Here is a 25,066-nt window from a genome sequence, read left to right on the forward strand (position 1 = left end):
AGTGGTTATATGATGCATGCTTTCCTAATCCATATTACAGAAAATAACAGAAGGTTCATTGTACATTTGCTTTTTATTGTACTTTGTATTTACATATCAAAACCCCAATAAAACCGTCTTTAAAAAAAGATAGTAGTTCACATTTGGGCAGATTTCAGTAGCTTTACACGCTTCTCTCATTTCAGCTTGGCAATGGTTTCCTTAAGCTTGGCCTCATCTGCACCACAAATTTCTGCAACCTACAAAAAGTATTTAAAGAGAAAACGTTAAATTTTGCCATGTTTGTTTGATCTTTACAGTGCTTTCTCATACTCCTACAGTTCTATATTCTAAAGAACTTCTATACAAAACATGCTGAACACAGAAATCCATTTAGCATTACCCTGTCAAGGAAATCAAATTTAAATAAATGGATCATTGCCAGACACAAAAGTATGCCTCAACCTACAGTAGGGTGTGCCATTTTCGTGAACGTTGCACTCTGCATCATTACACCAGAAGTACAAGCCACCAAGGCTGACACCCTGCAATTACAGTATTTTTCGTCTTCTGAGAGGGAGAGGAGGAGGCACACACGGGGTGGTCAAGTCAGACCGGGACTTTGAATTTTACAGGTATAAAAAGGGATGCTAGTGTGGTGGTACTACACGTAGTAGTAAGCGGCAAGTGTGTTCTATTACCGACAGGTGGCGCACATGTCGTGGGCCACTCCAGAGACAGTTAATAAAGCTGGCTGACCAGTATTCGTGCATGCAACAGCGTGTAGTGATGACGTTTCTTTTAAACAAAAGGCATAAAACCTGCAGATATCTACAGAAGAATTCAAGCACAGTACAGTGATGAGATGCTCAGCCGCAGTAAGACATTTGAATGGTGTAAACATTCCAAAGATGGCCATACGTCCATCAATGATGGTCCAGGCCATGGTGGTTCCCAGTCTACAGCAGTCATTCCTGTGAACATTCAATGTGTGGAACGCCTGCTCCTGGATAATTGACGCATAACCCGTCGTGAAACCAGTGAACAAATTTTTCTGTGGGAACTGATGAAGTGAAGCAGGCTGTCCTAGGATGGTTCAGGCATACTTAAAGCTTTCTATGCTGAAGCCTTCTAGGCATTAGTGAAATGCTGGAATAAGTGTATAAATGTATCAGGGGAGTATGTAGAAAACTAAACACTCCTTGAAATTTGTTATTTTTTTTTTTTTTAAACTCAAAAGTCCCAGTTTGACCTGAACATCTTTAGGTCTCTATTAGGTAGACACACACGAATAACTGAGTGTTGGTTATTAAGAAGTTCATGATCTCTGTTGGGAGGTTTTATTCTTTGGCTTACTGAATGAAAGGTCAGGAACAAAGGGGGGGGACAACTTCCTTTGGAAAGTATCCATGTCCTAGAAGAACTAGGTGTACCACACACACACACACACACACACAGAAAAAGTATACTGACACTTGAAAAACACACTGTAAATTATAGGGTGCTTAAAATGTAAGCACTGTACTTGACCCCCACCTTAGCAAAAAGCTGCACTTAACCACCATACATGAATGGCTGTCATTACCGTTTGGTGTGCATACAACATAAAATTATACAAAATTGGCAGCGGGTTTTGTGACTTACCTTTGTTGCGTTTTTGTAAAACTGAAATGTAGGCATGGCTGTGATGCCACACGATTCTGATAAAGCCTGCAAAAAAAAAAAAACGAACATTTAAGCAACAGGATTCAATAAAATGTACAAAAATATATTGCATTCATAACCCTTTCTGGTCCTCAGTCCCATGCTGAATGTTAAATCAAAGGTCTCTTATGACAGATAGCAGTGTTCTTGACCATATGTTAATCAAAAATTGTGATCACATCAAAACTAAAAGCTTCATTTCACAAAAAAGGTGTGCAATCACTGTAGCTGCCAGGTTAGCTGGTGTTTAATACTGTAAATGTCAGACAAAAGCATTTCAAACATTTTTTAAATATATTTAATGTTTTTTGTGCATTTATCACTTTTTTTTTTTTTAAATTTATTTAGCACTTTTTCATATAGTTCAAGATTCTCGCCTAAGGACTTTTATTGAGTGTCTTATATGGTTTAGATATGTTTATATATTCACAATTTATATGTGGCATATTAGCCCCCTATCTCACGACGTTATTTGAATCACTGAAGTGTAACAGAAGCTCTAGGCAAAACAACCTTGACCAGTCTGCATACCTACACCCTTTTTTTTTTTTTTTTTTTTTTAAAAAAGGGTGTAGGTATGCAGACTGGTCAAGGTTGTTTTGCCTAGAGCTTCTGTTACACTTCAGTGATTCAAATAACGTGAGATAGGGGCGCTAATATTCCACATATAAATTGTGAATATATATAAACATATCTAAACCATATAAAAGACACTCAATAAAAGTCCTTAGGCGAGAATCTTGAACTATATGAAAAAGTGCTAAATAAATTATATAAAAAAAAAAAAAAAAAAAAAAAAAAAAAAAAAAAAATTTATACATGATTTCCCAATTCCAAAGAAAGTTGTTGCAGGGTGATCTTAATTTTTAAACTTGATAGTGAGCAATCCTTCACCACATAAATATCAACACCCAACGTGAGCAGATGAAAAAGCTGCTTACCAGATGTATGACTTTACTTAAAAAGAAAGTCAAAATATTGCTTTGGCAGGTTTATGCCTGCTCGCATATGTATATGACTTGGAGATGTACAAGGAACCCTCTTCCTCACAGTATAAGGCAGGATATGCAAAACAATTGAAAAACATCCATAGTGTGATACTGTTTATTAAAAAATATTGTAAAAAGAAAAGCCAAATGGCTCCTTACATTAAAAAAGTGCCTACCCAGCACTGGGGGTGCTGGCTTATCACAAGTGTAGAAGGCTGGATCTGTACCGTGTCCACATCCGTGAATGGCGTGCGTTCCACCGACGCCATCCACGGCTCGGTGGACGCAGTACAGATCCAGCCTTCTACACTTATGATAAGCCAGCACCCCCAGTGCCGGGTAGGCACTTTTTAAGGTAAGGAGCCATTTGGCTTTTCTTTCTACAATATTTTTTAATAAACAGTATCACACTATGGATGTTTTTCAATTGTTTTGCATATCCTGCCTTATACTGTGAGGAAGAGGGTTCCTTGTACATCTCCAAGTCAAGTTTAGAAAATTAAGATCACCCTGCAACAATTTTCTTTGGAATTGGAAAAATCAAGTTAGACTTACCGGTAACTTGTTTTCCATGAGTCTTTCAGGACAGCACCTTGAGAGCGTGGCTCCACCCACTTGACAGGAAACACACCTCCACCAAACTTTAAAAGGAGGCTCCTTCCCACTTATCATCAGTAGTAGTAGAGAACCTCCGGCCCAAGCTGGAACACATAATCAGAATATGGTTAGTCACAGCATAGTAATTTAATACAATAAGGGCGGGTTGCTGCTGTCCTGAAAGACTCATGGAAAACAAGTTACCGGTAAGTCTAACTTGATTTTTCCCTTATCGTCTTTCAGGACAGCACCTTGAGAGGATAACAGAGACTTACCCACTTAGGGAGGGACCACAGCCTGCAGGACCTTTCTGCCAAAAGCCTGTTCACTGGCTGACAGAAGATCCAGTCTGTAATGACGGACAAACGTAAGGTAACTTGACCACGTAGCCGCCCTACAAATCTGATCTGGGGTGGCACCAGCCATTTCTGCCCATGTAGAGGCCTGAGCCCTGGTAGAATGTGCTTTAATTCCCAGCGGGGGAGATAGCCCCGACTGAGCGTAGGCTGCTAGAATAGCTGATTTAAGCCATCTAGCTATAGACCCCTTAGAAGCTTGTTGGCCCTTCTTTTTACCTGAAAAAAGTATAAATAGAGAATCCGAGGATCTAAAGTTACTTGTTACCTTCAGATACTGTAATAAAGTCCTTCTTACATCCAAATTGTGGAATTTGCCTTCTTTTTCCCCCGAAGGGTTAGAGCAAAAGGTTGGCAGGATGATTTCCTGCGACCTATTGTGTGCTGACGCTACCTTTGGCAAAAAGCCTGGATCGGTTTTAAGTATAATCCTATCTGTGTAGATGGTTAAAAAGGGTCTCTTAACAGATAGGGCGTGCAGCTCACCAATTCTCCTTGCTGACGTTATTGCAACTAAGAACAAGGTCTTAAGAGTAAGATTCCTTAGAGAGATTCCTTGTAGTGGTTCAAAAGGTTCCTTTGTAAGGGCTTGCAGGACCACTGATAGATCCCAATTGGGAAAGTGCTTAGCCGGAGCTGGTCTAGATCTGGTAAGTGCCTTGAAAAATCTTATAACCAAGGGCTCAGAAGAGATTGGTCTTTCTAGAAATACTCCCAAAGCAGCTACTTGAACTTTAAGGGTGCTGACTGACAATCCCTTGTCTGCCCCTTCTTGAAGAAATTCCAAAATTGACACTAAATTTTTAACTTTTCTCTTAGTCAAATGACAAAAAGAGTTGAAGACCTTCCAATATTTAGCATAGATTTTTCTGGTCACTATTTTCCTACTGGAAAGTAAGGTAGTTACCAAGGGTTGTGACAGACCTTTGTTTCTTAACAACTGCTCCTCAGAAACCAGGCCGTGAGGCTTAGACTGGCCACTCCCGGATGCTGTATTGGACCCTGTAGGAGCAGGTCCTGCCGGAGAGGCAGCCGCCAAAATGGTTTGACTGCCATCTGTAGAATGGTGGAAAACCATGCCCTTTTTGGCCAAAATGGAGTAATTAGGATTACTTCCACCTTCTCCCTCTGTATCTTCCTTAACACCAACGGGATAAGTTGGAAAGGAGGAAATGCGTAACCCAGATGGAAGTTCCAGGGCTGGATTAACGCATCTGTCCCCTGGGCCTTGTCGTTTCTGTGAATAGAGAAAAATACTGGGAGTTGTGTATTTTCCTGTGATGCAAATAGGTCTATTTGCGGTTGACCCCAGGCCCTGGTAATCATTGCAAAGATTTCCGGATTCAGGCTCCATTCTGATTCCTGAATCCGCCTTCTGCTTAGATAATCTGCCACTACATTTAAGGTGCCTTTGAGGTGGACTGCTGATAAGGACCGAACATGCTTTTCTGCCCAAACCAGGATCTTTGAAGCTAGCAACTGAAGTGTTTTGCTTCTTGTACCCCCCTGTTTGTTTAGGTAGGCTATGGTAGTGGCGTTGTCTGAGAGGACCCGGACATGAGAACCTTGAAGGATGGGAGAGAAGGCATCTAAAGCTAAGGCGACTGCTTTTAGTTCCCTCCAATTTGAGGACCTCCTTGCCTCTGTCCGAGACCACATTCCTTGCGCGAAGTCTTGGTCTAAGTGAGCTCCCCAACCCCATACACTGGCATCTGTTGTTACCACTTTTTCTATTGGAAATGACCAGAGCAGGCCTTCTGACAGATTCTCCTGTCTTCTCCACCACCAAAGTGATCTCTTGACTTTGGTGGGTATCTTTACCTTTGCTTCCAGAGATTCTGACCTGTGATTCCATATTCTCAGGAGAAAGCTCTGGAGAGGCCTGAAATGTAACCTTGCCCATTGAATGGCTGGTATGGTTGCTGTTAGGGTTCCTAGGGATGACATCACTTGTCGGACTGATAATTGCTGGCTTGCCTGCAAGGACGCTACCACCTTCAGGACTTTCCCCTTCTTCTCTTCTGGGAGAAAAATCCTTTGTTCCCTTGAACAAATCTGATACCCCAGGAATAGTATTTTCTGGGCTGGAACGAAATTTGACTTCTGCAGATTTATGATCCAACCCAGGGTTTCTAGATGACCTCGGGTCCTTCCGAGGTTGTCTAGCAGTCTTTCCCTGGAGGGGGCAAAAAGGAGTAGGTCGTCCAAGTACGGAATTACCGCAATCCCCTGCATGCGAAGAGGAGCAAGCGCTTCTGCCATTATTTTTGTGAAAATTCGTGGGGCAGAAGACAGGCCAAAGGGGAGGGCCCTGAATTGCAAGTGCAGAACCTCTTTTCCCAAATTTATCGCCAATCTTAGGAATTTTTGGGACTGCGGGGCTATAGGGATATGCAGATAGGCATCTCAAAGGTCTATTGATGCCATAAAGCATTCCCTCGTCAATAGATTCTTGACCGTGAAGATGGAGTCCATACGAAACCTTTTGTATTGGACTGATCTGTTCAGCGGTTTCAGGTTTAGGATTAACCGAAAATCTCCGGATGGTTTCTTTATCAGGAATATACGGGAATAAAATCCCTGATAAAGCTCCCCCTGAGGGACGTAAGTCATAACCCCCTGATCTATCAGATCCTTTAATAGGCTCTTCATTGCCAGGGATTTTGTTACATCTCTTGGAAGATTTGTCACCAAGTACCTTTCTAGGGGGAGATCTGAAAATTCTATATTGTAACCCTGGGCTAGCATATTCAGGATGTACTGGTTTTCTGTTATGCTTGCCCAATAGGGGAGAAAGTCTTGTAGTCTTCCCCCTACTTGTAACCGACTGTCATTGCGTCTTGCTGGCTGACGCAGGAGGATGGAAAAGGACATTTCCTCTGCCCTTACCCCTCTGCCCTGACCAGCTTTTCTTTTTCTCTTGAGACTTGTTCTGTTCCTGAGCCCTTTGAGGACGAAAAAACCGTTTGACTGGTTGTTTCTTCTTTTTGACAGGAAAAGATTTCTTTTTATCTGCAGTCCTGTCCAGAACTGAATCCAAATCAGGGCCGAACAGTAAGTCTCCTAGAAAAGAGACCCCGCATAATTTGTTTTTAGATGCTGTGTCCCCTTGCCAAGTCTTTAGCCATAAAGCCCGTCTAACTGAATTAGCAAGGGCTGCCGCCTTAGCTGTCATCCTGATAGACTCTGCTGAGGCATCAGAGACATAGGCTACGGCTGCTGAGAGGGTAGAAAAGGAGTCAAGGATTTCTTGTTTAGGGGAATCTGCTATTATATGAGCTTTAAGCTGATTTACCCAATACTCCAAGTTCCTGGAGATGCAAGTAGTTGCCATTGCTGGCTTAAGGTTGCCCATAATGGATTGCCAAGTCCGCTTGAGCTGTTGATCCATTTTTTTATCCATGGGGTCTTTTAAGATCCCCATGTCCTCAAATGCTAGATCAGTAGATCTTGACACCTGAGAAAAGGCTGCATCAAGTTTTGGAACCTTATTCCAAAGAGCTGCTGGGTCTTCATCAAAAGGGAACCTTCTCTTATGAGCCCTAGAGAAAAATGGTTTCCTATCAGGGTCAGCCCATTCTTTTCTGATTGTTTCAGAAATCACTGCATGGACTGGAAAGGTACGGGACTTAGACTCACTAAGCCCTGCATACATCTTGTCATGTAAAGACATCTCCTTATGCTCTTCCTCAAGGCCTAGAGTAGCATAAATAGCCTTTAAAAGGCCATCCACCTGATCCAAAGACAATTTATACTTGGAAGACATATTCTCCAGCTCATCACTATCCTCATTCGATTCATTAGAATGGGATGGGGAAAGCCCTTCCCGGTTCAGAGGACCCATTTCCGCCTCTACTGCCGGGACTAACAGTGAGCCTTGAGAGGACTGTGAGGTAGTGGGCTGACTTGCAGATGGATAGGTGAGTGAGGATCTGAAGGATTGAATGGTAGCATCCAATTCCTTTTTGGCAGATGCGATTAGAGCACTGCATGCGGAAGTGGTTTCTTCCCTCACCAAGGAGTCAATACATGCTTGACATAAAGCCTTTTTCCAGCCCTCATTTAACTTAATTTTGCATGAAGGGCATCTCTTTCTAATCCCAGGGTCAGAGCTCTTGGCCTGCCATGATAAGGGAAAAAAAAAGAGAGAGAAAAAAGACAAACCATCTTTTAGAGTCAGCCTGATTACTCAAGGTTGCTCACCACAGGTGCACAGTGAGAAAAGCTATCAGACTCATGTGCCCTGACAGGCCCCTCCGCCACCAGGGGGAAAAAATACCCTCAAACTTCACTAACATTTAGAGAGAAGAGGGCTAGAGAGAGACCCCACAGTAAAGCTGAGCAGAAACTACAGTCTGCTCCTTACCTGGGCCTTGCTGGTGCCTGTGCCTGTTCCACTCGCTGCGGTTCCTGAATCCATGCTGAGGCAGCAGCGTGATGCTTGTGGCGAAAACGCCGGTTCCGGACTCCAATAGCACCTGTGCGCCGGACCGGAACCGGCAATAAATAGGCACCAGACCTATTCCTCCCTCCTCCCCCTGCGCTTCCGGCGGAAATGACGCCTGGCGCCCGCTCCATGGATGCCGCCCCACTTCCGGATACCTCACATCCGGCGGATGCAGTCCTCTGACTGCCCTTCCCAAGATGGCGGCGGCGTCAGGGAAAAAAACATGTGCAGGCAAGAAAAAACAAACAGAAATGCCTGACATGCCCGACGCCTCCGCCTGGGAGCAGCAATACCCGGAGCAGTCCTGGCTCTCCCCGAGCACTGACGAGGGAGAAGGAGCCCATCCACCCGGCACCCGTAAGCCTGTGGAAAATGGGAGGAATCGGCTCTCCTGAGGTAGGTAAAAATAGTGGAGTAGGGAGCCTGTTCTCTCAGGACAGAACCTTGAGAGCTCCAAACTCCCACATGTGTTCCCGCCGGAGGAAACACATAAACTGATGATAAGTGGGAAGGAGCCTCCTTTTAAAGTTTGGTGGAGGTGTGTTTCCTGTCAAGTGGGTGGAGCCACGCTCTCAAGGTGCTGTCCTGAAAGACGGCTCTCCTGAGGTAGGTAAAAATAGTGGAGTAGGGAGCCTGTTCTCTCAGGACAGAACCTTGAGAGCTCCAAACTCCCACATGTGTTCCCGCCGGAGGAAACACATAAACTGATGATAAGTAGGAAGGAGCCTCCTTTTAAAGTTTGGTGGAGGTGTGTTTCCTGTCAAGTGGGTGGAGCCACGCTCTCAAGGTGCTGTCCTGAAAGACGATAAGGGAAAATCATGTTTTTTTTTTTCGGAATGTTTTTTTTAGCACTTTTATATTTCAAGATTCTCACCTAAAGACTTTTATTGAGTGTCTTTATATGGTTTAGTTAGGTTTATATATTCACAATTATATGTGGTATGTTAATGTGGAATATTTAATTAGCGCCCCCCATCTCACGTTATTTGAATGTAGGCGTGTGCATCACTTTCAGGGGAGCAGCATATTTGAAATGACACTTAAGGTTGGCACAGAGCTTATATTCACACTTCGGTGATTAAAGGAGGAGACGTATGGCCAAAACTCTTCTGGCCATACTTCTGTGGGTCACAGGAGGGACCTTAGTTCTGCACTCCTGTGACCCAGATTCAGCCGACGGCAGGCTAAAGCCCACTGTCGGCTGATGTCACAGAGCCAGTCCAGGCATCCCAAACAATACTGTTGGGATCCGCCCAGGTGCCTGACCAGGAGCTGGCTCAGCCTCTCAGCGTGGCTCTGAGAACCAGAGCCATCGGCTCCAACCCCCTCCACAGTCTGACATTCCAGTGAGGGGGAAGAGCATAGAGCAGTGACTACCAGTCACCGCTCAGAGTGTACCTGAGAACTGAGAGGTCTTTGATTGCTGGCTTTTCACTAAGAACTGAGCGGACAGCTGCAGCCACCTAGGCAAGTTTTTTTTTTTTTTTTTTTTAATACTGCTCTTTACTTTGAATTGCCATCAATTTTAGTAGCATTAATGCACTACCCCAAAATTGCTTGTGTGCTCCTGCCCTTACTGTGAAACTTAAAGCAGGAATATTTACTCTGCTCCAAACATCTGACACCTGCGAGGTTCCTTCTACCCGGCTTCTTCTGTATTCCGCTTTTCAACCCTATTGATTGGCTGGTGCAGTCATTCATCCTGCCCCATATACCTTTTTTTGTAAATCAGAAAGGTTTTCATTCAATTTAACACAGCCATTTACATTTTGGTAACATCAATGTACAATTCACATAAACTTATCCATAACCATCGTGAAAATCAATGCAGTTTATTTTACAGCATTTGGTACTTTTTTCGCAATTTAAAGTATCCATACATACCATATATGCAGATTAATATAATATCTTGCTACCCTTTGTCATCCAATATGTCTTACAATGGTGGACCAATACCCCGTTTGTCACCCATTATACTCATACAAATCTAGCCAGACCCTGCTCCCCATATACTTTAGTTCTGCTTTATGAGAATTAAATTGTGTAGGTGCAACTAAAGCTCAGTACACACAATGAGATTATTGGACAAATTATCGTCTTTTTTCATGCCATATCGAAAACGCATAGGTTACTAGAGTATGAAAATTCTTGTACAGCAGAATGAAAAATTTGGAAGGACTGATTAAACAAAATCGTGCAAAAAAAAAAAAAAAAAAAACTTTGTCCCCTTGGAAAATTTCGGATGAAAGCAGTGTACCAAAGATCATATTATCGTAAGATTGTGTAGAAAACTTTATGTACGATATATTCTGATCGTGTGTATGAGGCTTTCAGTAGGGATTTCAGGAACAGCTTTGTTTAACCACTTGCCACCCAGGTCAATTCTGACATCTCTCTCCTATATGTAAAAATCATGATTTTTTTGCTAGAAAATTACATATGTTTTTTTTTTTTTTTTTTTTTTTTAGCAAAGACCCTAGAGAATACATTGCGGCCGTTTCAACTTTTCATCTCGCACGGTATTAGCGCAGCAATTTTTCGAAAGGGCTTTTTTTTGGGGGTGGGGAGTTGTGCCCTAAAAACAGTAAAGTTAGCCCAATTTTTTTTGCTCAATGTGAAAGATGAAGTTACGCTGAGTAAATAGATACAAAACATGTCACTCTTCAAAATTGCAAGCGCTCGTGGAATGGTGCCAAACTACGGTACTTAAAAATCCACATAGGCCACGCTTTCAATTTTTTTTTACTGGTTACATGTTTCGAGTTACAGAGGAGGTCTAGGGTCGGCGATACCTCACATGTGTAGTTTGAACACAGTTTTCATATGTGGGTGGGACTTACGTATGTGTTCGCTTCTGCGTGCGAGAGCACAGGACAGAGGCACTTTACATTTTTAATTTTATTTTTTCAGTGTTAAACTTTACTTCCTTGTAATAGGCATGATCGGTCCTCTTTACAGTGAGCTATGGGGTCAATAAGACCCCACATCTCACCTCTAGGCTGGGAAGCCTGGAGGAGAAAAAAAAAAAAAAAAAAACTACACACCACGATCTCTGCTTCCCAGCCGAAGCGGCGCCATTCGTTTGAATGCAGCAGAGGCCAGACGTGAGGTTACAACCTCACGCCCGGCCTCCAAACGAGGATAGAGACTCCGGCGACCATCTGGTCCACCGGAAATCTCTATGGTAAACATCCAGGGCCAGCGGATCCTCTCTCCAACTCACCGATGGAAGCGGTGAGTCGGTAGAAGCACCGGAGGGCGGCGGGAGGACGTCCCCTCTCGACGCCCATAAGCACGATCAAGCGGCGGAACAGCCGCTATGATCATTCTTATGGTGTAGGAAATCGCCGGCTGAAAAAGCCGATATCTGAATGATGCCTGTAGCTGCAGGCATCATTCAGATATACCCGCGGAAAGTCAAGGACGTCATATGACGGCTGGCGGGCAGGAAGTGGTTAAGATTTTGCAGCCTATAGATTTGATGATCAAAAACCCAAATGACCTGAGTGAGCATTGGTACAGAACACACTATATAGGCTCAAATTCATGTAACTTACCGCTACGTCATCCACATCTACTTTACAAAAGAATACATCAGGATGGGCTTTGGAAAGTTCCTGAAAAACAAAAAAACCCCACAGGTTTTTAAAGATAGTGTTTTCAATATAGAAATCCATAGATCCTCATTCCATTTCTTGCCAATTCTGACATTTCTCTCATACATGTTAAAATTAGCATTTATTTTTTGCTAGAAAACTACTTGGAACCCCCACACGTTATAGATGTTCTGAAAGCAGGGGCCCTGGAAAATAAAATGGTGCAGCCATGATCCTGATATAACCACTTGTTTCGTAGGATGTATGGGCATGTCCTACGGAAGGGAAGTGGTTGGAGAGAAAAAAAAAAAAAAAAGTGGGGAGTAGTTTTACAAATTGAAACTCATTTTGTTATACTGTGAAAGGTGAAATGCAGTGTATATAAAAAGTATTATAGTTGAAATAAAACTAAATTTGCTTTTTAAAATTCTTGTATTATTCCACTTGTTAGAAAAAAATAGAACCGTATACGTTAAGAAAATTTAAACTATACATGAGCTTGATCAATGTTCTCCTAATTTTCAGGTTTCATTTGATCTATAAATGAAGGGATTGTTTATTTTTGGGAGGCCGTAGGTTGTAACACTTCCTTACTTTAGGATGCTGCTGGTGAAGAAATGATCCAGAAGCAGAAAGTTTCTGAAATGAGTGCCCTGGAGGGAAAAGCTACTTGCAATTTTATTCTGGTCCTCATCATTTCATTAAGTATTTTTGAATGTCTTTAGGGCACCTCTGGCATACCAGGATGTGTTATGTCATCCTTGTAGCATATGGGAAAAAAAATATTTCTCACGATGTTTGCAAATTGAAGCTTTGCTCTCAGCAGAAAAATTGCATTGTGGAAATATTTCCAAACTCTAGGTGTTGCTCTCACCATTTTACTGAGAGGAGGAAGACTCACAGTGCTGAAGCAGACTTTAGAAAAACACTATGCTGTGATGAAGAACATGAATAGAAATCATTTAAAAAGGTTATAAAAAAGATTTGTCAGACACATTTACCCTCTTACCTGTCAATTAAGGCTTGAGAGGACAAACTATCACCTACTGTATCCCATCAATCACCCAACTGTGAGAGGTACAAGAAGGAGCCCACAAGCAAACTAAGCTGGAGCCTTTCCACTACAGCACCCCCTAGCGGCAGAAATGCCTATTTCTCTTGTTGGAGAACTGCATTGAGAAGTACAATGTGTTACTTGAACTGTATTCCAGGATTTGCTTGTCTTCAGGAGAAAGAACTTTTGATAAATTTAAGACTACATTCTTTCATTAAAGTTCTTCAGGTTCTATAGTTTAAATACCATGTCAGATATATTATTTATCATTGCAAGAACACGTATCCAACACTTTTTTTTTTTAGAAAACACACACACTTTTTTTTAGTTCTAAAAGTTGGGCCACTGAATGACAAGTATGTTTTTGCTATAGAGAACAAAATGAGGTGGATTCAAAATAATCAGCAGCTATACCGGTGGAAGCATAACATATTTCATGCCATCGGTAGTTTTAGGTTTGGCGAGTGAAATTCCAATTAAAAAAAATAATAATATATACTGCAGTGAGCCGTACTAACATCATAATGTCAGTGTTGCTCTTTGCAGTATTGAAGACTGCCCACTGCCAACTCAGGAAGAAGAGGGCCCCTGGCCCTGACCATTTAGAAGAAGATTAATTGAGTTAGGGTGTGAATAAATAAAAAATAAACTATATTATAAATATATTCTGCAGTGTCATTGGGTATCCCCATAAAAATCTCAATATAAGAAAGTTTTATATTGCCAAACTAAGCCCAAAAAAAAAAAAAAAAAAAAAAAAAAAAAGGAAATTCATATTTAATATGTTATAGATTTATAGTTATGGGAGTAGCCATCTTGGGTAAAATTATATTATTGATATTTGTAGTAAGGTAAAGCAGGCGAAACTGTATAGTGAGAGTTTTCAGGGTTTTTTTTTTTTAAGCTTTTTAAAAGTGTTTTAGAAGTGTATTACATGCATTTTCCAGCTTCAGGCATTTTTGTTTAGCCAATAGAAAGAACTAAGTGGAGGAAAGAGGGAGAAAATTAGGGGTAGAGAGCTGCTATTTGAGCGTTTTACAAGCATTTTTATTGAAGTCTATGGGGCCAAAAAGAAGCTCATGTACTTTGAGCTTTAGGCGACAGAACACTCATATGTTAACAGGGACCATTGAAATGAATGGGATTTTTTTTTGTTGGTTGTTTGAGCTTCAGTGCGGAGCGTTTTACAAGCTGAAAAACGCTCGGGTGTAAATGGGGAATTAGAGAATGAGCTTAATAGAACTTGTATGCAACCGTCTGCCAAAGAAGAAAAAACATTTCCTAGTATACTACTAGTGTCAATACGCTTGAAATTACCCTGGAGGGGGGAATTATAATTATATATATAACCAAGGACTCCACTTTATTGTTCTCAGAAGTCGTCTACCCACCATAAAACAAGGTTATGTTTCACAAGATTGACACCTCACAAAGAAAAAAAAAAAAAAATAAAAAAATAAAATAAATCCTTTCTACAGTGTAGAACATCTTACCTCATATAGGGGAGCAATCCTTCTGCACGGTCCACACCATGATGCAGTGAAATCAACGACGACCAGTTTGTCACCCGCAGATTTCAAGAACTCCTTAAACTCGCTCTGTTCAATTAAGACCATCATAAAATTAAACATTTCATATGAGATTTCTCCAAAAAAAAAAAAAAAAAAAAAAAAAAAAACCTACCTGCAGAATATACACCGATCAGAGCCTGTGTGCTGGAATCACTCTTGTGCATGTGCAAGAGTGAAATCAGCCTGTCCTAAACAATTAAGATGGCTGAAGCCCGACACCTGGAAGAAGATGCCTGCCAGTGCTGGTGAGTAAGCTTGCGGGTGTCAGGCCGCTGAAGCAAAAAGGCAAGGATTGTGGAGTTTAGTTGCACTTTAACTGCTTATTAGTTGCTGTGGTGAAAATGTTGGCCTTGTACAGTTTAAATTTTTCTCTTCTTTTTGGTCCTTTCCCCCTGCATGTTATTTGTGACCGATTTTTGTTTAGGCCCCTTTCACACTGCAGCGTCTTGAAAGTTGTGCGATTTGGCTGCAATTTCAGGGAATGCCTGTGTAAAATTTGAGGTCTATGGACCTCAACTTGCATCAAAGTCGGACCAAAGTAGTACAGGGACTACTTTGAAGTTGCACAGATGTGAATGGTTATTGCTGGGAATCATGGGGTATGACTTGTCATGTGACCCTGATGTCCAAAGTCACACAAGTGTGAAAGGGGCCTTAGCAATGCTTTAAATAACTTTCTCTCAGTGAAGAGGTTTTCTTCCCTCCTTCTCTAGTGCTATACTGGCATAGCTGAAAAACAGCAACCCCCGCCCGCCCCACTTGCCATGTTTTCTCTGTTACAGAGACCTAGACTGACTGGAGGACCCACATTCCTTAAGTACAACTGAAATCTCAAGCATGGGGTGGAGTCACCTTGTCAAAACACAGGTACAGTGGATTAGTTAATACGGCAATATTTCAGTCTTTTTTCTTTCATCCAGCTGGGTTGAACGGAAAAACACACACACACACACACACACACACACACACCCCCCTACTGTGTACCTAGTATTAGACTACAGCATACATGAACGTAAAAATGGATGCCATCAAAGCTTTAGGCTACAAGTGAAGTGTGACAATTGTGTCAGGACTGCCCCAATGACAAAAGTACTATACTTTTTTCAGGGAAGTATACTACAACTTTATTAGTCCAATCATGTTAAAGGAAATTAGGTCTCACCCCATAATTCCCCGTGGAATTAAATGGAGAGCCCCATTTGGTTTTCCTCGGTCGCCTGTGAATGCTGCCTTGGGGTGAGGTGTGATGGTGCCTCCATTACTTTTCCGGTGCAAGAGGTGAACTAATAAGGAGGTCCTTTCCATGAACTCTGGATCAAAACAAAAATCGGTCAGAGATTTTGTGCGTAGGTATGAGCGATCTACTCATCCCTACTGCATATAGCTATTAAAAAAAAAAAATAAATAAAAAACAAACACACACACACACAATGGTGCCATTTTAGAACTGAAGTATGAGCAAAGCTTTTTGGTCATACTTCTCTTCTGGGTCACAGGGGTGTATTTCATTTTGCACTTTTGTGACCCAGAATTAGAAAACAGCAGGCTAGAGCCCGCTGACATCACAGAGCCACTACAGGTTTTGTAAGGACCCAAACATTGTCGGAATCCACCCAGATGCATGATCGGCAACTGGCTCAGCCCTTCAGTGTGCAGCTGAGAGTCAGAGCTGCTCCCACCCTCTTCCCAGTCTGGCACACAGCGAGGATTAACAATCACCACTCTGTTCAGAGCGGACTGAGAATTGAGCAATCGGGTAAGTTTTAGAGCTGGAAGGGGACAGCTACAGCATCACAGGTGAGATAAGGTGTATGTGTGTGTTTTTTTAAACACACACACACACACACACACACAAACACTGCACCTTGTAAGGACACCTCAAGAGCCTGATTAACATATAACTAAATGCAATTTACTCTCTGTGTTCAAGTTACTTACTCTCTGTAATTGCCCTGAGCACCAAAGTCACTGGGAATAAAGGAAAGGGTAAAACCAAACATTTTGAATTGCCACCAGAACAGGAAGGAACAAGAGATTAAATCTTCCAATGGGGGGGGGGGGGGAGATGCTTGTTCCTGTGACTAATGTCTACAAGAGAATTTCCCCTCACAAAAAAAAAAAAAAAAAAAAAAAAAAAAAAAAAACCCACACACACCACCACACCCTTCCTGTTGAGTGTACAGGACAGAAAGTGAAAGAAAATTTCTAATGGGACACCGATGACACAATTGCAAAAGAGTAGTTATATTTACAATAAGTTTGTTATAAATATTAATCAAATCCTTAGGGTTTAGCCACCTCAGCAAGTTTTAAATCTCTAATTATAGGATTTACAATTTCATTTTAGGCGTATATATGCAATCATCACTCAAGATGAAACCACCCTCTCTCTGTAGGCGATATTAGATTTATGTTAGGCCAAACAATTAAAGGAATTTTCTTAATGAGCTTCTAATTTTACCACAAAAAACTGGGAAAACTTATTGACTCGAGTATAAGCCTAGGGTGGGAAAAGCAGCAGCTACCAGTACGGTAAATTTCAAAAATAAAAATAGATACCAATAAAATGACATTGAGTGACAGAGTGTCCCCATCTGTGTTTCCACATTAGCTATAGCATATAGGTACATCACTTGCATGCACTAGAGCTGACTTCAGCTCTCCATCTCCCAACTCCCTCCCGCTGCAGAAGGATCTTTAATACAAAACAGCGGGCGGGTAGCTGCGCCAATGATGTGATGGGAGCGGGCGCCGGTGTTCTGACGAGAAAGGTTCCTCCATCAGTGTCCGAGGGCAAAGGAGAAACTGAAAGTCTCCGAACATGAACAGCTGTTCACGTTCGGAGACTTTCGGCCTCTCCTCTGTACTGCGCAAGCGCTGCGTCTGCGCAGTACAGGGCGGACCTTGCTCGACAGGAGACACGAGGGCCGGATGTGACCCGCAGGCTGGGATACGGAGACCCCCTGCTCTACAGGAAGGATCCAGAGTGACTGAACAGCCGCACACACCACCGGAGACCAGTAAGTGGCACCCTGACTCAAGTATAAGCCGAGGGGGGCATTTTCAGCACAAAAATAAATAAATAAAATAAAAAAAGGCTGAAAAACTCGGCTTATACGGTAATAGTTTTCTGAGAAATATATATATATATAGCCACAGCTTCGCTGTCCTAATACTGCTAGCTGCCTGGGTTTCATGCTGATCCTGCAACTTTAAACTGAACTTCCAAGAAGAAAAACCATTTACCCGCTTCCCCAATATGAAGGTTAACTGCTTGTTCTGCCTAGACTAGAGGATGATGAATACAGTTATATACTTGCCTTATTCTTCCCTTCTCTGGCAGCCAGCCACCAATTCCGCTGTCCAACACTCCTGGGGGGGTGGGGTGGATGGGCCACTACCCACCTCAATAAAATAAAAGGGGTGGGCAACTACATGGCAAATGAGGTTAAATGTAGGGATATGTTAAAAAAAAAAAAAAAAAAAAGGCACTTGGGGGATAAAAATATGAATGTACTTGCTAGGGGGGACAACCTTTGAGAGATTCCAGGATGGAAAAAGATCTGGGGGTGCTAGTAGATCAGTGTTTCTCAACTCCAGTCCTCAAGGTGCCCCAACAGGTCATGTTTTCAGGCTTTCCATTATTTTGCACAGGTGATTTGATCAGTTTCACTGCCTTAGTAATTACCACTGCTGTGTTTCATCTGAGGGAAATCCTGAAAACATGACCTGTTGGGGCGCCTCGAGGACTGGAGTTAAGACTGTAGTAGATCACAGGGTCAGCAATAGCATGCAATACCAAGCAAAGCTAGCAGTCTATTAGCATGCATTAATAAGGCTATCTACAAGAGATAAGACTAGAATTCTACCACCTTACAAAACTCTGGTTCAGCCACATCTAGAGCACGCCACCCAGTTTTGGCAACAAAACTAATAAGGGGACTGGAGAATGCCAGTTACGAGGAAGGACTACAAACAATAAAAACGTATTCTACCTAGACAAAAAAAAAACACCCAAGACACTAAAAGTGTTACTAAACCCAGGACTCTGCATTTATTATATCTGGTCTCCCACAGCTCACAGAAAATGGATATGCAATTATTTTAGTAAATATAAACTGCTAAATATCAGTGTTCAGCTGAGCACTGGTTAAAGGTCACCTTTGCAAACATGTTACCGATTTTAGGGTGTAACATGTTGCCAGTGCTGCAGCCGCTGCCAGCTGTGCCCCGCCCCCCTTCACCCGTAAAAAAAATAAATAAAAATAAAGTGCATTACACCCACACCACACTGAGCATGATTAGAGTGCCCCCAAGGCTCTGTACTATCAGGAGATGGATTAGGGACTGTAGAAGAAGAAGGGGAGGTTCAGAGAAGACAGGATTAAAACAGCCTTTTTTGCACAATGCAGAGGAGTAACCCCTTAGGTTCCACAGTGGGTATAACAAGCATGCTTTACTGCATATACAGACTGATATTACTGTTGTGGGTTTAGTAACACTTTTAAGAGGGGATTGGATAGCGATATAAAATCTCAATTGTGATTCTAGAATAGGGAGGAAACTATTTCAGCATGAGGTCACTTAAAGAGGAAGTAAACCCTGATGGGTTTTACTTCCTCTTTATTTTCCTGCAAAGTAAAAGCATAATGGTCTAGTATGCATCACATACTAGCCCATTATGTGGCACCTACCCTCAAACGAAGCCCGCGATGTCCCAGCATCCATTTTCCCCCTCTTCCTTCTGGGGCCGCGGACTCCGGTTCTATGACTGGCCGGAGCCACATGGCGTTGTTCCCGCGCATGTGCGCAGGAGCTGCCAGTCACAGCACATGCTGGTGAAGAAACGGCATGGAGGGCCATAACCTCATCGGAGCGCTATAATATATATTAGTAAATATCTCCTAAACGGAGCACGTTTAGAAGATATTTTCAGTACATATAGGCAAGCCTTACCTATATGAAAAAATGTCTCAGGAGGGTTTACGACGACTTTAAGACGACACAGGGCCACTGAAAGTAGTTTAACTTTACACTGTGTAGGGTGTTCTTTACTGTCAAAAGCAGTACAGATGTGGAACGCACTTCCACAGATGGTGGTGTCTGCGGGGAGTGCGGATTTGGAAAACTCTTAGATGCGCATCTACGCGAACAGAATACACAGACATGGGAATGGTATTGACATGAACACACACAGGTTGAACTGGGGTCTTTCTTCAACCTTGCAAACTATGTACTAGGATTAGCATTTAAGCAGAGTGTCAGTCCCTTGAGGGCCTTCAGGAGCAAATGCCAGTGGCACTTCTTCAGAACAGACAAGTATTACAGGCCATCTTCTGTATACACAGTACTAGGGATACTGTTATTGTAAAGCAATATCAGGCACTGCAGCACTATACACACTGTCAACATGCATGTATTTTGCATAACGCTTATCATATATCAAACAGCATTGTTCCTAATATTATACAGCCAGATATTTTGCAGCCTGTGTAGTGCTGGCCAAAAAGGATTCACCCTCTGGATTTATAGTAAATTACAATTCTTGCAGGGTGAACCAATCCACTCAATCTGGTAAAGTGCCCTTTTACCAGTTCCCTTCCTTATTGCAAAGATCACCCGTCCATCCTTGCTGACCTGCAGTCAGTGTGTGAATACAGTACATGTGACTATGCTGTGCAGCCAGATTCCTAATATAAAAATGTTAGTTGGACTTTACTTGAATTAGAATAACCAGCTACATCATGATGACACAGCAGATTCATAAAGCTAAGTGCACTGTCATCTGTGTTTGCTTATCTTCCCATTCACATCAGTAGGAGTGGACAGGATATACTGTAAGAACATGACATAGTAAGGGGGTCCAAAGAACTCTATTATCAGTTCACACAAAGCTGGAGATCTGCTAATAATCTGACCCATGTAGCAGGTTCCATATTAGCATCCAGTCAACACTACCTTTGTGTTGCAGAGAGAGTCCCATTAAATTCATAGGGTCTGGCTAAAGAGATGCATTTGGTTACTATACAACAGAAAACCATTGAAAAGGAAATAAGTTAAAGTGAGCTTACTTCTTAAACTGCCCCCACTCATGGATAGTAGGTGGCAACGCTTGCCTACTAAAGTTTTCTAGATCCTAGTACTTGTATTAGCTTGATTCTCACCCCTCTGGGTACAGAGAACTGCCACGTAGGAGATGGCAGGTGCATCTCATCTCTCTATTCCCCAAAAGCAGAAGCGATGCCAAGACAAGGGGGGCATTTAAGGGAGAAGAAAGGTTCATTTTAAAATGACCAATAGCATTAAACAAACAATAAAAGAAGATCTATGCAAAAGATACAGGCGGTTTATTGGAGCCAAGATACAGCTCACTACCGGACAGCCTTTACCCATATATCTCCTGTAGCAGTTTACATTGTAATCTCCAGTCACACTAGCATCCTCGGTTTACGTAAATGAAGACGACATTATCTGGAAAGTATAACCAAACCCTTGGCTTTACAGATCAAGAGCTCCCATGTTTAAGGGCCTATTTACACTTGCAGGTGGGGAGGGGGGTTGTGGAAAGTGAAGGCGCACTTACCTGCTCTCCCTTAAGCTGTAAAGGCAGTGGGTGGGGGTGTACACATGCCGCAGTCACAACACTTTGCAGCAAGAATTAAACCCCATCACATTCGACAAGCAATACAGCCTCCAAAACATGACATTCAACTGAAAAGGGGCCGTGCCGCAAACTGCACATGGTTGCGGGGAGGTGGTGCATTGTTTTAGGGGTTAAGACAGGTGGTGACATAATGCCCCTTCACTGCTTGTCAAAGGCCCTACAATAATCAACTTCCATTTTGTGTTTTATCCTGTATTCTATTTTACAGACAGCTGCATGTACTGTTCATTATTCTTATCTTTCCTTACTTTCCATTTCTTGTAAAGCACATGATTTCCCAGAAATGATGCGTTTGGTTTCACTTTTGTCATAAAATGTTTCTGTATTGGATAATATGTATGACACAGTCAAGGGGCTGTAGTTTCTGAAAGCCCCCTTTAAATATTCACATCAAAGAATAAAGATTAGATTTGCTCGGCGAGACTTTGTCATTTTTTTTTTATCATTGTCTCAATGGGCTAATTTCACAGGCCTGTGGGGATTGTAAGGTACACCTTACGCAGACTTATCGAGGTTCTAAAAATATCCCTAGACAACCTACATGTCCCTACACTGACCAATGTGTAAACACCACCAATGAGTAGTCAGCACTGCTTATTACAAACGATTGATAGGCCTTTGCTGCCTAGTGTCCTTGTTTGCAAGGAAACAGGTGGCCCCTGTTGCTCAGCATCCTTGGTTGCCAGGAAACAGGTGGCCCCTGTTGCTCAGCATCCTTGGTTGCCAGGAAACAGGTGGCCCCTGTTGCTCAGCATCCTTGGTTGTTAGCAAACAGGCCGGCCCTTTTACCTAGTGTCCTTGGTTGCTAGGAAACAGACAGCTCCTGTCACTTAAAGTATAAGCAAACCCCCCCTATCATTTTCATCCAAGGAAGCTGCCATCTTTGCCTCTGTTTAGTCTACAACTGCCATGATGCTGCACACGTGATCAGTTATGACAACAGCCATTGGATGGTTTGACAGTTTGTATGAGAGCACAACCAATGGGAGTGTTACATTTCCAGCACATGCCGGAAATGAAACGGTTTTATGGATGGGTTTACTTTATGGATCCGCTTTAAGCTAGCCATAGACAGTTCAATCAGTTCCTGCTTAACCAGCTGAGATTCGAACTATGTATGGGCAGGCTGAATGTACCCAAGTTGAGCGATAAACTTGAGCACAACCAGCCTTTCAGATTTTACATGCAATTATTCCCCACCGGGAGAATACAATGGCTCCGCGGGAGGGATTTCCCTTTGTTGTGAGGAAACAGATGGCCCCTGCTGCCTAGTACTGCTGACTACACATTGTTGAATTTTCTCATCTCGGCTAATAAGCTGCATTCATGTTGTACACTTTTTTTGTGCAATGTAAACATACGTACATAATGCTGAAATGTGTGGTCCTAGATACATCATGTTCCTGGACACAGACATGTGAATGGGCCTATAGATGTATTTACTATAGAAAATGATATGCTGTATGCATCTGTACACAACATTTTTTGTTGCCCGTGTGAATTACACCATGTGCAGTGATCTGCATTTTTCTGCACTGGATCAGCACATGTCACTACAAGGGCACATAGAAAACAATGCTTCTCTATGTGTCTCGTTCACATCACAATGTTGTGTACATGTATGTACAAATACAAGCTGTCTGCAGTGTAATGCAACACACAAACTGAAAAAAAAAACCCCACAAACACACTGATGTTAGTATTCTGACCCTTTAAAGACCTATCACTTTACAATGGGTGACATTAGGCTAGAATCACACTAGAGCTGCACGATTAATCCTTATCGCAATTGCCCCCCCCCCCCCCCCCTTGCGATCTTGACAAAGTATTTCCCCGATTTCTTTCTATGCAGAGAATGCTCTCTGCTCTGCTGAAGCTTGGTGCTTCAATGAGGCTTTGGTGCGGCTTCAAGCGAACTTTGCCATAGGCTCCTATGAAGGCACTGAAGCATCACTAAAGCGACATGGTGCATCATTTGTGAAGTGAAGCCAAAGCAAAGCAAAAAGTGTAAACAGGGACTGTAAGCTAACCATTTTATTTTGCGACATGAGCTTTGCCTGGCATTCAGAGAGCTTTAGCAAAGTGTGTCCGAAGCCTTGATTTGAAGCAAGTGTAAACTAGCCGTTAATTTGTGTTGAAGCAAGTGTAAATGAGCCCTTACAGTTCCAAAAGCCAGGAGGTGGACATTTGGGTCATGTGACCACTGCGAATGGCTGTCACACAATTGGAAAGCTCCTGATTGCAAATATGCATCAAATTTTCTGATCCCCGCTGGCTACCGTGCTGGGAGTGCGCACTCAGCGCGTTAAAGAGGAGTTCTGGCCTGTACAAGTAAAAAAAAAAAACCCCCCCCCCCCCCCCACACACAAATACTGTAGCTGCTGACTTCTAATATAAGGACACTTACCTGTCCAGGGAATCCACGATGTCTGCACCCCAAGCCGATCCATCAGCTTTGCGTGCAGGTATCCTTACTAAGGGAAACCGGAAGTGAAGCCTTGCGACTTCACAGGCTATTTCTTGCTGCGCGAGTCGCGCTGTGTATTCTGAATTGTCCCGCTGTCTCCTGGGGAGGAGGGAGGTTGGCGGTTGTGGGGCAGGATGAAGTAAACAAGCGGAGCTTCCCCTTTTGGGTGCAGCTCCGTTTTAACAGGGATAGGAGAGATATATATCGCTCTCATTAAGGGGTTTAGAATTACAGACACCCCCCACACATCAGCAAAACACCAGTGTGGTCACGCTCACGAAACCGCATGGTGCTGCAATCCCACATGGCGCCATTTAAAAAAAAAAAAAGTTTGGAACTTAATTACCTGCGTTTATCTATTGAAATGAACAAACACGCAGAACGCATCTCGCAATGATGTATATAGAACACCTGAGCGCACGTGTGTCCTCAATGTATGGCAGTGAGTTTTTCTGTGCAAGGTCCCCGAGACGTGTTCAGAGTAGGGATCAACTGATTATCAGTGAGGCTGATATTCACTTTTTTAGAAGTTTCAGTCAAAATAAGTGACCGATATTGCTTCAAGGGGTTTTACTGGGGGGGGGAGGGGGAATGCATGCAGTTGCATGCACCCCCCCCCCCCCTCGGTATCGTTCTTTAGAGCGGACAATCAGCTTTATTGTAATAACAACCAATGTAGCTCAGCGGCCGCTGAGCTAATATTACAAGCAGCAAGAGGGGACGTTCCACCCCCCCCCCCCGCCGCTCGCCTGGGCTCTCCCGTCCCATTGGGAGGCGCGAGCAACCAGCCGCCAAATCCTCCAGCTGGCCGAAGACCCGAACAAAGCCGATACTTGGTTTGGGTCTCAGATCTGGTAACCGAGAAGCGATGTCATGACATCACTTCCCAGATTACCAGCATCTTCATGGCGCCAGTTTTCAAAAATATAAAAGTATTCTAAAACGCCGATCTTGACATTTTGAATACTTTGAAGTTCAGAGGAGGGGTTTGGGGGGGGCTCCCCCATCTCTCCAAAAAGAGTACCTGTCACTGCCTATTACTGTCACAAGGGATGTTTACATTCCTTGTGACAATAACAGTGATATTAAAAAAAATAAATAATAATTTTATATATGACAGCGTAAACTTTTTTTTTTTTTTAAACGTACAAAATATTGGCAAAAAATATCGGCCATCGGCAGGAGAGGTGGCTCAAATGTTTGTATCGCATCAGCACCAAAGGAACTGATATCGGTCGATCCCTAATTCAGAGAATCAATCTGCCTTCAGAATTCTATTTTCTATAGAAAATCTCTATACACATAAACACAACTATACAGCCATTGCATGCACTCAGAAATGTCCCAACCAATCAGGTTTGCAGCATTTTGTAAATCCCAGTATATAGTAGTGTGAGCAGCCCCCCCTCAATGGTCAGCCGAGCACACTCTATGTACACACAGCCCCCCGCCCTATTAGAACACAGCCTCGTGCAATACTTACCGCGCTCTCTATTTGCTTCACCATGATTGCCCACTGCAAGACTACAACGTGTACTGAGCGGATCCTACCCTCCACATATACACATGAGGTATGTGGGCGGAGACAAACCATCCCTAGAACGTCACTCATACATCCCCGCCCACCCGGGCTGTCTGGCCA

At 42.8% G+C, this 25,066-nt stretch overlaps 1 protein-coding gene across 1 annotated transcript; it reads right to left on the bottom strand.

Annotated features, from left to right (window-relative positions):
- Nucleotides 1-54: 54 nt before the first annotated feature.
- On the bottom strand, nucleotides 55-25,066 carry LOC141101758 (thioredoxin-like). Its single transcript, XM_073591064.1, has 5 exons — nucleotides 24,908-25,066; nucleotides 14,216-14,320; nucleotides 11,630-11,689; nucleotides 1,624-1,689; nucleotides 55-239 (listed from the first exon to the last, which is right to left on the bottom strand). The coding sequence occupies exons 1-5, from the start codon at nucleotides 25,034-25,036 to the stop codon at nucleotides 177-179; spliced, it is 423 nt and encodes a 140-aa protein (XP_073447165.1). The 5' UTR covers nucleotides 25,037-25,066; the 3' UTR covers nucleotides 55-176.

Source organism: Aquarana catesbeiana, linkage group LG01 (assembly GCF_042186555.1).
Source record: "Aquarana catesbeiana isolate 2022-GZ linkage group LG01, ASM4218655v1, whole genome shotgun sequence".
Classification (NCBI taxonomy): domain Eukaryota; kingdom Metazoa; phylum Chordata; class Amphibia; order Anura; family Ranidae; genus Aquarana; species Aquarana catesbeiana.